We start from the raw sequence: 15,759 nt of genomic DNA, 5'->3' as shown, positions 1-15,759 counted from the left end.
ACCTGTAAAGCTAAACATTTTACATATATCAGTCTATCCCTTTCAGCATATAGTTTTTGGCAACTACTTTCTCCTAAAATTATGTCCTCTTTGCATACAAGCTTACAATATATTTTTTATAACATTTTGTCATGGCAGTTTCTGAATCTGCTTCTAAAGTATGTAAAATGTATGTTATGACCTATCCTTACATGTGGAACACCACTTAATATTTTCATTTTTGGAACAAACTGTTAAATCCATGTTGAGTTTATATCAAAGTAGCTATTGTTACAGCAGTATTCATATAAGGAAATTAAATAATGCTGAATGGTTTTTGACAAATAAATATTTTGGCTTCCACTCTGAGCATCTGGCTGATCATTTGATGACTTCTGATGATCTCTGATGATTATACTTCCAATAAATGCTCAGCTGAAAAATCAGCTGAAAATTCAGCTGAAAAATCATCATAGTGTTGTACATACAGTTAGCTGATTTGTACACAAGCTGAAACTCGGCCTAAATGGCATTTGTCAGCTAAATACTTCTGAACTGGCCCTAGTTATCTTCAATGGCACAGGAAACCAGGCACAAGTAGTAGACTGTCAGTTTAACACGGTCACTGACAAAAAAAATCGCATTCTTGATAAGAAGAGACTAAATAGCAATGTTGAAAAATAGCGGTAGTTCCATAAAATTGCCTGGGTCAATTAATTAGTGAAAGATGGATAATTCTTGCATAGCAAAACAGATTGGCACCAAATTAATATAACCCTGAATTAACAGTCATTGTAAATTTTTGATAAAGGAAGTTGCATGTACTGACGAGTCTAATTGGATATAAGTCATATAACATAGAAGACTGAATGCAAGTTTCATTATTATTGTTATTATTATTATTATTATTATTATTATTATTATTATTATCATCATTATTATTATTATTAGTGGAGCTCCGGAGGCCCAAAGGGCCACCAAGCAGAGCCCCATATTCATATAGGAAAGAAAAGGAAACCCACGAGTTGATTTTCTCATGGTTATCATGGCTAGCGGTATTGCTCGTGGTTGCGTACGCACGACAGCGACGGCGACAACAATAAGACATGCAGCCTGGGTTTACCATGTACTTCTTCAGACATCAATATTGGACATCCATATTGGACATCCATGTTATGATCAATTGACACCTAACAAAACGAGGTATCTGCCGACCAGTATCATGTGACCATACCGCGTGCTCAAGTTTACAGCTCATTGAGGTCGTGTTTTTTTTTTAAGTTGACCGCTGACCAAGTGCTGATTTTCGATTGGATCGTGGGCTCATGTCAGGTTAACTTGTTGAAAACAGGGCAGGACTGTTCAGAAGCCGGTTAATGCTAACCCAGGATTAAAAGTTAACCGAATTATAACTTTTTCTTCTATACAAATGTTTTTTGCTGCTTTGTTTTGTGTATATAGTGACTATTAAAACTCAAAACAGAAGGCCAAACAATATACAGAAAACCTCAAATTCTACCTTTTCCTGGGTTAGCTTAATTGGGCTCTGAACAACCCGGCCCAGGACCTGGGGGGGGGGTACTACCCACAGGGTACTACCCATAGGGTATGGTTTTGAAGCAGTTTACTCTAGGATAAGGTATATAAATCAGAGCGTTTGGGTCTAGAATAGGGTATCATTTTTCACAAAATTGACTAGTTGGTTGAAGATTTTATCTAGACTAAGGAAACCAGGAATTGCCACTCAAAAGTGTAAAAAAAAAATCAAATCGGCAAGTTTAAATTTATGCAAATTAGCCTCAATAGATCAGGGGGTTTGGGTAGTTTACTCAAGTATACTAAGGGTAGCAAAATTCAGCTGAACTAGCTCTGGTATAGGCTATGGGTTGCAGGGTCCCAGCGGCACCCATCCCCACCCAGAAATTCCCAAAGTACTCCCCCCCCTCTGGGGCTCAGGAGCTACACTTTTAGGCTGGCCTAAATCTATATATTATTGCTATTATTCAAACTGCTACTTTGGATGTTAAAATTTCTTTTAAACCGCACGGCCATGGACCGAGAGTGGTTCATGTTCTACCCGTGGTTTATTATTTTTTGTTTTTGTCGGTGACCAGACCAAGGCTCCCTCTTGACCAAATTCTGAGTCACGCAATGTGTGATGTTTTTCCGTCAGAAGCTGCTAAAACATTAATACACGGACGAATTTACGGATATTGTTTTCTTTGTTGTGGGTAAAATATATTTTATTTTGGTTTTATCGAAGCGTTGGATTCAAAGGGAATAATAAATATGCTAAAAAAAGGTATTACGTCAGCCATGGAATGCGTTGATGTTGCAGCTTTCACTTTCACTGCGTGACAAATACGATCGTGTTTACTTTGCAAGTTTATTTCGCCAGAAGCGGTGGTCATTAATTTATTTGCAATTTTGCGAGTATTTCTTGTGGTTTTAGGCAAATGAAGTAAATTCTTTGGCTGTTTCGTCACAGCGAGTTCATAGATTGGAAGGAAAATTAAATATTTGCAAGCCAAGCAAAGAACTTGCCAGAACATGCAAAGATTACGTCATTGGTAGGGACACAACCACCATACTAAAGATAGCCGTGGATAACACAATTCTTGAATTATGTGACTCGTGTGACTTCTTGGCTAGCCCTTTACTCAAGGGAAAAAAACAATTAAATTTAATCCTGACTTTTAAGAAAGAAAATTGTTGTTAATAGTGTTTGTATCTTCATGCCCATACATATCCCGATAAAAGTTCCAGATTAAGACGATTACGTCATCGGAGATTTCACAACGGCTACGACTGGTGGTGCAATAATACAGTTTGTGTTGATCAAGTGATGTGTCTACAGTAATCAATGAATCATCAAAGACTACTTTGGAATCTGCCCTGCATTGCGACTGTAGAGCTAAGAAAACAGTTAAATTTTAAAAGCGCGGTTATAAGATCTTAAAGATCTTCTTGTTCCTTCTAAAAGGGAGGGAGTTGGAGGCAAGTCCAACTGGAGTTTACAGAAATTATGCCTTCAAAATTACATAAAGTGAAAGGCAAAAGCACGCAATGACAATGTATCACACATGTTTTATTAAATACTTCATTTTAAATAACAATTTCCCCATTCTAACCAAATATTCACTATCTACAAGTGAATAAAAATGTTCATGGTTAAGTGTTCATTTACATTCCTGTTAACATCCGTAATCATCACTATGGCATGAATTGACAACAAAGGAAACATCTAGGTTTAAATGCAAGAGCACAGGTCTAAGTCTCATAAAATGATCAATCAATTTTGCCACGAATTGCTGGCGAGTTGAATTAAATTAAGCCCAGTCCTCATATATGTCCAGAATGCCTGAGATGTTGTTATCAAAGCAGGAAACTGCCTCAACTACATTGTGTAGTCATGTAGATGGTTGTTTACATTAAAATATTCTTCCTGCCAGCATGTCACAAGGACCACAAACATGCTTGACAAGTTGAACTCACATCAGCATGAATCTCATGCATGCTCGCAGACCACACAGACCTAGGATAAAGACACTGTTAAATACTGGGATTAAATACTGTGATTCTGCAACACATTCTTGTGTTTTGGAGACAGTAGGTAGTGCTGCTAACAACATTGAAGGCATTCTCAAGACATGAGAATCAGGCTTTATTATCTGCAGCTCCAGAACATAAGAATTACAATTTTATTGCTCCATTTTGTTAAAATCAACGGCAAACCCAACCAGTCTCTAATCACGAACTTGGGCAACAGTAGCTAGTTTATACATGTATGTATAGTTAGGAAGAATAATCATAATGATATTAAAAATATAACACTTGTAACTTGTCTGAAGGCTCCAAACAGTATCCCGACTAACATAACGAGTACTAAATAGTTTTATTTTTAACAAGAGTACTCTCCAGTAAACATGGCAGTCTTGTTCAGTACGAAGCAGAATGTGTAGTTCCAGAAAATATCCATACACACCCCAAGGAAGGTTAATGTAAATTCCAAGTGGGAGGGGTATGGATATTTTCTGGAACAAAACATTCTCATCAGAAGTTAGCCTCTGGTGGGTTAAAATTATTCATTTCTTCTATGAACTACAAAAATTCAGTGACACTAGATTTGGTCAAGTTCCCCAACAACTTAGCCTGTGAACATAGATGGGTTTCCAGCTTTTGTTTCACCGAAAAATGCGGCAGCGTAAAACAAAAGCTGGAAATCCATCTGTGTTGGCAGGCTACCAACAACTTTGGTATAAGCTCCAATTCCTGCAGAACTAATTAGAACTAACATGTAATCTGATTAGCTGTGTCATTCGGAACATTCTACAGATAATACTAGATAAGATGAATTCTGGAGCAACATAAGGTACAAAATTACAACTGCGTTATAAACAGCTTCTGATATGATGCAATCATGGAATTACTTCTTATGATGCACAGGTTAATGAGTTGAAGTTATATTATTTTACTTGTACCCATAAATAGACTCCTTACCTGAATTAAATTAAGATCTTTGTATTCTAAATAAAACTGTGCATGTCCTGGACATACATACATGTAACTGCAAGTAAATCAAGAGATAAATTGTCTGGACATATTGAATGGCATAATTTAAGACCTACATACAGCAATTTATTTGAAATACAAGACTGTATTATATATAAAACTATATTTGTTCACTAATTCTTTCGTCTGTTACAAAATGGGACTGTCTTTCATGAACTGAAAAATTCAAATATTGATGGGCAGTGGGGCTTTTTACTTGCCATTTTATCAATCATCGTAAACATTGCAATAATGACAGGAAAATGTAAGAGATTTGCATGGTGTCTCTGATAGATTGCAGTGTCATGGAGCGCATGCTGTTATTATGGACGGTTTTGGGTCAAAATGATTATTTGACATGTCCCTCTTAGAAGTGTGCCTCCAAAAGGGCCTCTTAGTTACTGAAAACTGATTAGAGAAATGTTTCGTGTGTGCAATACTCAAACATGACTCAATCTGTCCTGCAGCAATGTTCAGTTGTCATTTTAATCATGACTGATGGCAATCTAAAAGCCTGCTAACCATCAACAAACATTTGAACTCAACAGTTTGCTTAAATAATGTTGGAAACCATGGTTGCAAAAGTGAAGTATTCAGGAGATTACACATCCTTGCCACGTCACAGCTCCACAACACTGACATCTATCCTCCACTGGTCGTGGTGGTATAAGATCTAAGTCCTCTTCATCAGATATTTCATCTAGTCTATGAATCAAAATCACAACAAAACCTGACAATAATTATTATTATTGAAATCATTACTAAAATGGCTACACTACGTGACCAATTTGTTGGTGTTTGAGAACCAAAACATAAAATGCATGGTGCATAATGTTCTGTTCTAGGTTCTAGACTTTTAATAAGTTGAAGCTTATGGCCATGTCAGATCATCCAACAATTATTTGTCTATGACATAATCAAGCACTTTATTCTGATTCATACCAATCTTTAGATGTCTTTTTTAAACACAACAATGAATAACAAGATAGTTACTAAAAATCTTCAGTTTCACTTTGATGTTAATCTTCTCCAGTCTCAATAGGGTGATTGCTTTGAACTTCATTAGGTGAAGCTTTTTTGGAGTTGTTCAGTGAACTGACAATGGCAGTTTTAGTAAGAGCAACCTGATAAAACACAGCTGCTTGATTCGTGATTTGCACAGTAAATGTTTTATAATGTAACTGTTGTGGGTTAAATTTATTTTTAGCTGAAAATTTTTCAAACCAATATCAGTGATTTCTGTTTCCCTTTGTTTCAGATTGTCCATCGTAATGAACACAAAAATCTAACAGTTTTGAAAAATTTTAACCCAGAAATATATGTTATTTTTAACCAAAACATAACCATACCAACCTGTAACCATCTTTTAATAATTGTTGTGTACAATCTGCAAGATTCTACCAAAAAAAAAAAGGTGACAATAATATTTATAAAATGTTAATATTAGTACAGTGGTATTGTTCATCAATTCATCAATTTTCTTTGTTAGAAAATTAACCACAGTGTTACAATGTCTCTCACAAGTTACCCACTAGCATCCTGTCAGGCAATGCCAACAATTTCCTGTACCCAGTTATACTCCTGGGTGGACTGAGGGTGTAAAGTACCATATACAATTTGCCCAAGAACATGACATACTGACTGCAGGCAGGATATAAACTCAGACTGCACAATATAGAGTCAAGTGCACTATAAATAAATGTTAAAAGCAAAGCCACTTCACACCCCTAATGATAATCCAGGGTTAAAAGTTAACAAAGGATGTCATTAATTACAGAAAACCTCAATAAAATGTTGCAGGTAAATTAAATAACAACATATTATTTTTAGATAGTTCTAGTTAGGTGTCCCCTATTAGCAGCAGGGATTCTCCACTGCTAGATGTAATTGACACGGTAATAAAGTCATCATCATTATTATTATTGTACTTATCCTGGCCTAACTAATTATGCTCTGAACAACCAGGCCAAGGTTATTGACAATTTTAAATAATTCAACGCAAGAGTTATCTGGGACCCACCTTAGAATTCTGAGTAACAGATACATTTGGTGGCTTGGTGTAATGTGTCACATTTATTTCTTCATCACTGATACAAAATGAAAAATTACTTTCAAATTGACATACAAGAGTGACTATTAATAGCTATACAAATATAATTTGTCTCTAAAATTATTTGATCATTACAAATTTTGCTAAATTTATCCTCACTGGTTTCCCTGGGCTTCCTTGCCTTATACATGATGTTTATATAATTTTATAAATGGTAAAAAAAAATAAAACAAACAATATTGCTGTAAGTAGCAGCATTGGAAAAACTTTAGGTTTTACAATGCAAATCATGATCAGGAAAGAGAGAATAACAGTACAGTCAATGACATAAAAGAGCTTTTTCAACAAATGCTTGCATGGTACAAAAGTTGCCAAAAAAATATTGTAACACTTCAATAGCCTTCAAAACAATCTAGGACATCTCAGTGTGTAGCTTGCCATTCACCATGACAGAATTTGTACATGAACAATGAGATTGCCTATTGAAAAACGCCCATTTGCATGTATGTACATGTGGAAATAATTACTGAGCTGATCAGGACCGAACTGGCTTCAACAAAAGAAGATCGTATTATTAGTTAGTTTACATGTAGGTTATTTTTAACATGTCCTCAAATAACACCAAAATTTGAACAACTGACCTGTCAGATTCTGGTTGGAATAATGGTCTTTGGTCTGAATTGCTGCTGTGTTTTAATGTACCATTTTTTAAAGAGGAAACCCTAATAAAATAAATAACATTACATTAACCCATGACATGACAACAAAATATTTCTTAAAATATTTCTTAAAAAAAGACAGGCCATAGACACCAGGTAACAACCTACCCATTTGAATGGCCTTTAATTCCATTTGAACCATTTGCTTTACGTGATTTTTGGAGATGTTCTTCTAAAGTAAACAACAAATTAATGTTACTAATAAATAACTGAGTATTTGAAGGGGAGATGCTAATGCTTCATACATATATTCAGTATGTTGTACATGTATAAATTTGGTGTACAATATTCAGCTTGTTAAATGTACTTGAATCAACTCTCTTTGTTCCCCTCTTGGATATGTAAAATCACTCATCATTGCCACTATTCCTGTTCAATAGGATGTGAATTAAAGTGGCCACGTATTGTGCAACAAAGATGAAACTTCTGATTTTTTTAACCAGGAAAATTACATTTTTTGCAACCTGGTATAATCTGTGTGGATGGATTAGAACGTGTGGAGATAGGAAAGAAAAATAACATAATTTGCAGGCTTACAGCTAACAATATTTAAGCTAAAATACTGCACGAAATTAGTAATTCATATCGCAAAAATAAACTAAATGTTAATCCTCAAACTAATAATTAACAAAAGCCAAGTAAAATGAAATAATTATATATTGAGGCACGAAAAAAAATTAAAGGAAGCTGCGGTGTTGAAGAGTTTCTTTTATTTTTTTTTTTGGGAAAACAAAGAAATGTGAATAGTACCTAACGGATATGTGTTAACAAGTTATCAAATCACTGATCTGAAGACGACAATTCGATCTTCCTGTGAGCTTCATCGCTAAAATTAACACTTTCTAGAAATATATTTTGTGCAGTGTCGAAATACTAACCAAGCCTTTTCTGTAGCGGCGAAGGCTTTATAAGTCTTGAAAGACGAACATCTTCCTTTGTTATGACCTATAGATAAAACAAAATGATAAAGGTCGAGGATCACACAAACAAAATCTCCGGTTAAACGCCAAACACTAATTGAAAGTGCCGTGATGCTCGACAAAGAACAAAGTACAAAAGCCGGTGCGCATACGCCTATAAACAACAAGTTTTGCTTACCTTGGAATCGCTCTCGTCGTCTTCCAAAGACACAAAGCCCGCGTCACTTTGATTTGACATTTAAATAAAAATCTGCTCTTTAGTTTGTTTCATATCCGATCATTTACAGGCAGCTTTCACCGGAAACTCCTCTCTGCGCCATTATAGTTGTCATCACTGGAAAAGCATCATGGGATTTTCTGCTGATAATCACGAGTTTTATCGCAGGCTCAAGTGGCGTTCCAAAATGGCGACTGGCAGGAGTCTTCCAGTCATCTTGAAAAAATTCGGTCAAGGCTTCGATCCTGGGTTACTAAAAGCAGCTGAAATTTCAAAGAAATGTCGTGTACTAGCAACTCTGAGCACTGACAATACACTGAAGCTGTGGAACATCAGGAATGATGCAAACTGTACCCTTAAAAGTGTAACACAGTAAGAGAGAAACTATCTTTTTTTACAACATTTTAAAAACCTTTTACTTCCTAGACGTCTAATTTGCCACACAAGCATGACAATGCTGAATACGTGTGTGACCTCCTAAAGTCAAAGCATGTGTCATTTGATTAGATTTAACTTTAACCTTTTTTGTAGTTACGTCAAATGTTAAACAATTCATGTAGTACTGTTTATTATGCTACTCAAGGATGACCAACGTTCAGTGTCTGTGGCTGCAGATGCTTGTGTGTAACCACCATTACATTAAAAACTAGCAATCAGTATCCTCATGTGACGCCATTTGCACATATTATACTTTGGGAGTTTGGGATCCTCATTCATTTGAAAACTGGTCACTGCAAAACTGACTGTGGATTGCAGACTGCAGGCTGAGGGTAAAATACAGACTGAGGGTAAAATGCAGACTGCATACTAGGGGTAAAATGCAGAATACATACTGTGGTGTAAATGACATTGCAAAAGGCCCTCTTGAAGGCCCTCTAGACACTTGAACACTGCGAGTTTTGCGTGACTTGAACACTGCGAGTTTTTGCGTTACATTATAATTCATTGTGTCATACATGTAGTATGTTCAGCTTTCTTGTGCGAGCCTGCAATGCTTGTGGTTACAGTTGGCCGCCATGTTTTGTAAGGACAGAGATTTGGTGATTAAAGCCTAGTATTTCTGCAGGCAATCGTCTTTTCTCATTTACAACAATTTAATCACCAGTCTCGATGGACAAAGTACTCCGTCCGGAGCGCCTGGAAACGGACCCTAGCAGTGGCGAAGCTTCGAAAGAATGGCTTCATTGGAAACGAACCTTCGATAACTTTTTGGCTGTCCTACCACAAAGAGACCTCGACAAGCTCTCAGTACTGGCGAATTACGTTTCTCCCTCAATCTTTCAACACATCGAGGAGTGCACCGACTATGAGGCAGCCGTAGAAATATTACAAGCTCTTTTTGTGAAACCTCGGAATGAAATCTTTGCCCGCCATATCCTTGCCACGAGGTGCCAGCAACCTCACGAAACTTTGGACGAATTCCTCCAAGCTCTGAAAACACTTACCAGGGATTGCAACTTCCAAAGTGTCACTGCTTCTAAATATTGCGAAGAAAGCATCCGTAACGCTTTTATCACTGGTTTACGGTCACCTTCAATCCGCCAGAGGTTACTGGAGAATAATACGCTAGATTTGAAGGCCATATTTGATCAAGCTCGTTCTCTGGAATTGGCTATGCGTAATTCCGAGTCCTACTCTGGTCCTCCTTCATCTGTCAATGCAGCCATTCCACCCACCACTACGGTGGATCAGGAACAGATAGATCCCAGCACGCTAGCTGCGGTAGGATCAAATGGCTCACCTCAAGCGACTACCTGTTTCTTCTGTGGAAACAGCAACCATCCCCGTTCAAAATGTCCTGCCCGTGATGCAGTTTGCTCTAATTGTCAGAAGAAGGGCCATTTTGCAAAAGTTTGCCGTGGAAAGAAGATGAGCAAGAATAAAGTTTCAGCTGCAGCCTGGTCTCCTACACTTGCCACAGTTGGTGCCCCTGAATCCCTTTCAAAGTCTTCAGGAACTGTTATCATCCAAGGACTGGAGGTCAAAGCCCTCTTTGATAGTGGTAGCACTGAAAGCTTTATTCATCCAAGGTTGGTAGAGAGGGTAGCTCTTACCGTTCATCCTTCATCTGGTACAGTATCCATGGCTACATCAGCATCTCATACAGTTAGTATCACCGGTACCTGTGTCGCTGATCTCTCCTACCAAGGACGTAAATATGCAGATTACAAACTGTCCGTCTTGCCTGGACTTTCTGCTGACCTAATCCTTGGTCTTGATTTCCAATCCCAGCATTCAAGCGTCACTTTCCATTAAGGGGGCTCTGAACCACCTTTGGCTGTCTGTGGTTTTAGTAAACTGAATATAGACCCACCTGAGCCATTTGCGAATCTGACTGCAGACTGCCATCCAATTGCCTCAAAGTCTCAAAGATACAGCCAAGAGGATTCCGCTTTTATTGACAAGGAAGTGAAAAGATTACTCAAAGAAGGCATCGTTGAACCAAGCCTTTCACCATGGCGGGCACAAGTCGTAGTGACTAAAGACGAGAATCACAGGAAGAGGCTAGCGATTGACTACTCGCAAACAATTAACAGGTTCACACTTCTAGATGCTTTCCCATTGTCCAGAATAAGCGACATGGTCAACAAGATGGCCTAGTACAGAGTATTTAGCACAATCGACCTACGTAGTGCATACCACCAAGTACCGCTTAAGAAGGAAGACAAGCCTTACACAGCCTTTGAAGCTCGAGGAAATCTCTATCAGTTCACTCGCCTGCCTTTTGGGGTCACCAATGGAGTAGCCTGTTTTCAGAGAGAGATGATGAAGTTTGTAGATGAGAATGATCTTGAGGCCAGCTTCCCTTACCTTGACAACGTTACTATTTGCGGCAAGGACCAAGAGGACCATGACACTAACATGGAACATTTTCTTGAAGCTGCCAAACGCAAGAACCTCTGTTATAACACTGAAAAGTGTATCTTCTCAACCCGGCATCTCCCCGTCTTCGGATACATCATCGAGGAGGGTACCATACAGCTGGATCCTGATCGTCTACGGCCCCTGCGTGAACTCCCTGTTCCACATGACTCAAAGTCCATGAGCAGGTGTCTCGGGTTATTCTCCTATTATTCGCAATGGATCCCAAGGTTCTCGGATCGAATCAAGCCAATTGCTTCTTGCAGGTCATTCCCTCTGCCTCCGCCAGCTGTTGAAGCATTTGAAAGTCTCAAGAAGACGATAGAAGAAGCTGTTGTCACCGCTATTGATGAGACCATTCCTTTTGAAGTTGAAACTGATGCGTCCGAAGTAGCGCTAGCAGCCACTCTCAACCAGAATGGAAAACCTGTCGCCTTCTTCTCGCGAACTCTTCAAGGCAGTGAACTGAAGCATGCATCCATAGAGAAGGAAGCCCAGGCCATAATAGAAGCGGTGAGGCATTGGAGACACTTCCTTACTGGAAGACACTTCATCCTGAAAACTGACCAGAAATCGGTGTCCTACATGTTTGACAAGCAGCACAGCGGAAAGATAAAGAACAAGAAGTTCCTGCGTTGGAGACTCGAACTCTCCTGCTTCAGTTTTGATATCGTCTATCGCCCCGGCAGAGATAATGTCCCAGCTGACACACTGTCCAGGACTACGTGTGCCATGGCCACTGAAGATTCCCTCTTTAAGCTTCACGAAGCACTCTGCCATCCAGGCATCACCAGGCTAAACCACTTTGTGCGAACCAAGAACTTACCTTATTCCCTCGATGAGATTAAGAAGATGACAAGCCGGTGCCCTATTTGTTGTGAATGTAAACCTCAGTACCATCTCCCAGAGAAGGTTCCCCTTATCAAAGCCACTCAGCCATTTGAGAGGATCAACATCGACTTTAAAGGCCCTCTTCCGACAAATAACGGAAACAAGTACTTCCTTATGGTTGTTGATGAGTATTCCCGGTTCCCATTTGTTTTCCCATGTCCTGATGTATCCACGAACACAGTCATTAAGTGCCTTACATCGCTGTTCTCACTTGTTGGAATGCCAGCATATGTCCATTCAGACCGCGGAGCTTCATTCATGAGCAGAGAGTTACGGGAATTCCTGTCTTCAAAAGGAGTAGCTTCAAGCCGAACTACCAGTTACAATCCAGAAGGAAATGGGCAAGCAGAGAGATGCAATGGTGTGATATGGAAAGCAGTTACTATGAGTTTGAAATCCAAGAACCTACCATTCAAGAACTGGCAGGATGTCCTCTCCGATGTGCTACACTCTGTTCGTTCTCTTTTGTGTACTGCCACCAATGAAACTCCACATGAGCGATTCTTTGGTTTCTCACGCCGATCGTCAGCTGGCGCCTCCATTCCCACCTGGCTAGCTACACCTGGCCCAGTGTACATTAAACGCCAGGTACGCACAAGTAAGATGGACCCTTTGGTCGATGAAGTGGAACTACTCTAGGCAAACCCTCACTATGCGCATGTGCGCTATCCTGACGGTAGGGAGACGACAGTGGCCACAAAGCACCTTGCACCCAAGGGCCACATGGAAGTTGTCGAGGCCCAGCCAGCACCAGAATGTATTCCAGAGGAAGCAGAGAACTTGCCCCTTGACACACATGTGAGTGTTACACCTGATGCAGAACCATCGTCTGTGCCTGAACCTGAACTTGAACCTGAACTTACACCAGTACTGAATTCAGAACCTGTACGTCGCTCCCAACGAGTTCGTCGTCCTGTAGTTAGACTTAATCTTTAAAGGACAGGGTGAATGTGGTGTAAATGACATTGTAAAAGGCCCTCTTGAAGGCCCTCTAGACACTTGAACACTGCGAGTTTTGCGTGACTTGAACACTCCGAGTTTTTGCGTTACATTATAATTCATTGTGTCATACATGTAGCATGTTCAGCTTTCTTGTGCGAGCCTGCAATGCTTGTGGTTACAGTTGGCCGCCATGTTTTGTAAGGACAGAGATTTGGTGATTAAAGCCTAGTATTTCTGCAGGCAATCGTCTTTTCTCATTTACAACACATACTACAGGCATTTTAGTAAATAACACATAATTGCCATTATTGAGTAGTAATGGTAAACAGGGTTATTCAGGCTCAGTGGAGTGAAAGTCCACACTCTGGTTAGCTTGACTATCACTCAGGCTAGCCTGAAAAATGCTACGGCAGTCAATCCTGGACTTAAACTCCTGAAAATCTCTTAACATAATGACGTTTGTAGGCCCTTGTCTTAAAAGATAGGCTTTTCTCTGAACCTAAGAAAAGTTAATATTTGAATGTAATTAGATCACTAGATTACATTTGACACTTTTTTGTGTATTTCTGAAGGTTCAAATGGAGCTTGATCAGAGACTGTGTGGATGAAAATCATTTGGTGGAAGATCATTTTGCCGTAGTGAAGACAGATGGTAGTATAGAATTATATTCCATTTCCAAGGCATTTGAGGATTTTTCCAGCTCCTGCGATGCTGTTTTTGGTAAAGAGCTACTGAAAGGACTTCTGCATGACAGAGGCAAAGGTAGGAGAACCTTGTAATAATACTTTTAAACAGGTCCATGTGTTTTTTCATGGAACTCCACACACACACATTTGCCAACCAACCACTGATGAAGTCGCAATATTATTATCTATTCAATATATTAAACAGTTATTCCAGCTGACAAATTTTTTTATTGTAGATAAATAGGGAGTATCTATTTATCTTTCTATCTATCCATCCTCAAGCACATCTTGGACAGGAGATGATAGATAGAGGCGAGGCACATAGCACATTGTGCCAAGTTTGCCATAAGTTACCACCTCATATCCAACAAGCATGAGTGAAATAATTGTTTTTATTTATTAGAAACACACAAAAAATAGAAAAGTAAAAAAAAATGAAAATAGAAATGCACAAAAAATTATGTAATTCAATGTGGTTACCATATTAGTAGAGCATGGTATAATAACTCATAACCCATGATAGCTAAGCCAGTGACCCCTAATTTGAATTATCCAATGATCCAGTTTTTAATTATGCAGATGCGAAGCAATCCACGTTAGAAATTGGGTCGCTTTGTTTTTTTTTGTTTTATTTTTTTCTTCATGGTAGTCGCAAATTGTAACGCAAGTTCTTATTGGCTATATTACTTTGTAGCCAATGGTAGCTCCTGTTGTTTTTTTATCCAGATTCAAGGTTGATTTTGTTGCAACATGGAAGGTTTCATGCAGTAAGCTCTGAGATGGCTTCACGAGGTACACAAACCCTCAACTTGTTGCAAAATGTGAGCAAATTTTACGTGTGACAAGTTGTGAGTTTGATGAACGAGCAACAGAGCTAAACTTTGTTGCTCAAAGTAGACCTGCTCTCTACCATTCGTAACAACCAGCAACAACAAAGCTGGTCACACAAGGTGAAGAACTCAAAACATCAGCCAAGTTAAGAGTTTTTGTATCGAACATATCGTCGCCACCTTTAAGTGGTGATATACGAGATACGGGTTTTTGTTTCTCATATTTCACCGCCTTTAGAACATAGAGCAACACATTCACTTTTTTTTGTAGTGCACGTTAGGTAGCAGGACCGCATGTGTTCAAAGAAAATTTGAAGGTGTATATTTAATTAAGAACCATCGAAATACTGTAAATGCTCTTGTTTAGTTATTATAAACCTGGATTTCGTTATTTTGAGCTTAATCTATTTTTGCATTGCTTGGATTTGAAATATTTAAACCTGAACAAGCGTTCCGAACTCTTGAGGAAGGACTTATTGCTTACCTTGCAACTTACTTGATCTGACCAAATGTCTCAAATGTATGTTGGTTACGCTTCCAGATCAGACAGCAGCGTTAAGTAAGAAACTACATGTAGCATTCATTTTTAAGAATGAGCAAAGCCATACATAGCAAGCCGAATGAGAACTGTACGGCTTGTAGAAAACTTGGCATAACATTCGCAATAAACTGTTCAGAATAATAGAAAACACATGATATATTGATTTGAGAGCATCCATATTTTGCAATTCGATTCAGGCGACATGTATGCAAATTGTGTTCGGAAAATTACTAGTGTTTTGATTTCTTTTTGCACGTAGAAAGAGCGTGTTTGTTCGTTCGAGGTCGTTATCTATTTCTGAACGAAAAGGAGTTTGTTTTCCAGTACAAGTGCTGTATTAAAACGAGATTTTCAAGATGTTCATCTCAAGAATTTGCAACTCTCTGGATATGTTTACATTACCTATTAATGCGTTAAGGGAAATATTGAATTTTGCTCATTATGTGACTCCTATCAAGCCAAGATCACACAGGTCATCAGGAGCTTTTTTATATGTGAGAAATTCCCTTCACTCTTGTATTTACATCTACTTGTCTTTTTTCCCAATATTTTAAGATCGTTTAACCGCAA

At 38.6% G+C, this 15,759-nt stretch overlaps 2 protein-coding genes across 6 annotated transcripts in view; one reads left to right on the top strand and one right to left on the bottom strand.

The window, feature by feature from the left end:
- Nucleotides 1-3,046: 3,046 nt before the first annotated feature.
- On the bottom strand, nt 3,047-8,560 carry LOC110058833 (protein FAM219A-like). Of its 2 annotated transcripts, none has more exons than XM_020765494.2 (7): nt 8,398-8,560; nt 8,178-8,244; nt 7,408-7,471; nt 7,222-7,302; nt 6,551-6,617; nt 5,884-5,927; nt 3,047-5,235 (listed from the first exon to the last, which is right to left on the bottom strand). In XM_020765494.2, the coding sequence occupies exons 1-7, from the start codon at nt 8,455-8,457 to the stop codon at nt 5,124-5,126; spliced, it is 495 nt and encodes a 164-aa protein (XP_020621153.1). In that variant the 5' UTR covers nt 8,458-8,560; the 3' UTR covers nt 3,047-5,123. The 2 variants fall into 2 exon arrangements, with proteins under 2 accessions (XP_020621153.1, XP_020621154.1); XM_020765495.2 differs by having other exon boundaries at nt 7,408-7,468.
- Nucleotides 8,561-8,594: 34 nt separating this feature from the next.
- LOC110058830 (spatacsin-like) overlaps nt 8,595-15,759 on the top strand; it is a 58,668-nt gene continuing 51,503 nt past the window's right edge. For all 4 annotated transcript variants that reach the window (XM_089295391.1, XM_089295389.1, XM_089295390.1 and 1 more), the window contains exons 1-2: nt 8,595-8,808; nt 13,704-13,894. In XM_089295391.1, coding sequence (XP_089151517.1) covers nt 8,624-8,808; nt 13,704-13,894 — 376 coding nt within the window. In that variant the 5' untranslated portion in view covers nt 8,595-8,623. The remainder of the gene's footprint in view (nt 8,809-13,703; nt 13,895-15,759) is intronic.

This window comes from Orbicella faveolata, unplaced genomic scaffold (genome assembly GCF_042242905.1).
Source record: "Orbicella faveolata isolate gen_17 unplaced genomic scaffold, um_ofav_v1 contig_26, whole genome shotgun sequence".
NCBI lineage: Eukaryota > Metazoa > Cnidaria > Anthozoa > Scleractinia > Merulinidae > Orbicella > Orbicella faveolata.
Note: the sequence above shows the minus strand (reverse complement) of the source record. Positions and strands in the feature narration are given on the sequence as shown.

Excerpts from the sequence above, each read along its gene's own strand:
- LOC110058833 (XM_020765494.2), bottom strand. The coding sequence starts at position 8,457 with ATGTCAAATCAAAGTGACGCGGGCTTTGTGTCTTTGGAAGACGACGAG. Across the intron at positions 7,303-7,407 it reads ATTAAAGGCCATTCAAATGG|GGTTTCCTCTTTAAAAAATG; the intron begins GTAGGTTGTTAC and ends TTATTTTATTAG. Across the intron at positions 5,236-5,883 it reads TTATTAAAAGATGGTTACAG|ACTAGATGAAATATCTGATG; the intron begins GTTGGTATGGTT and ends TTTGATTCATAG.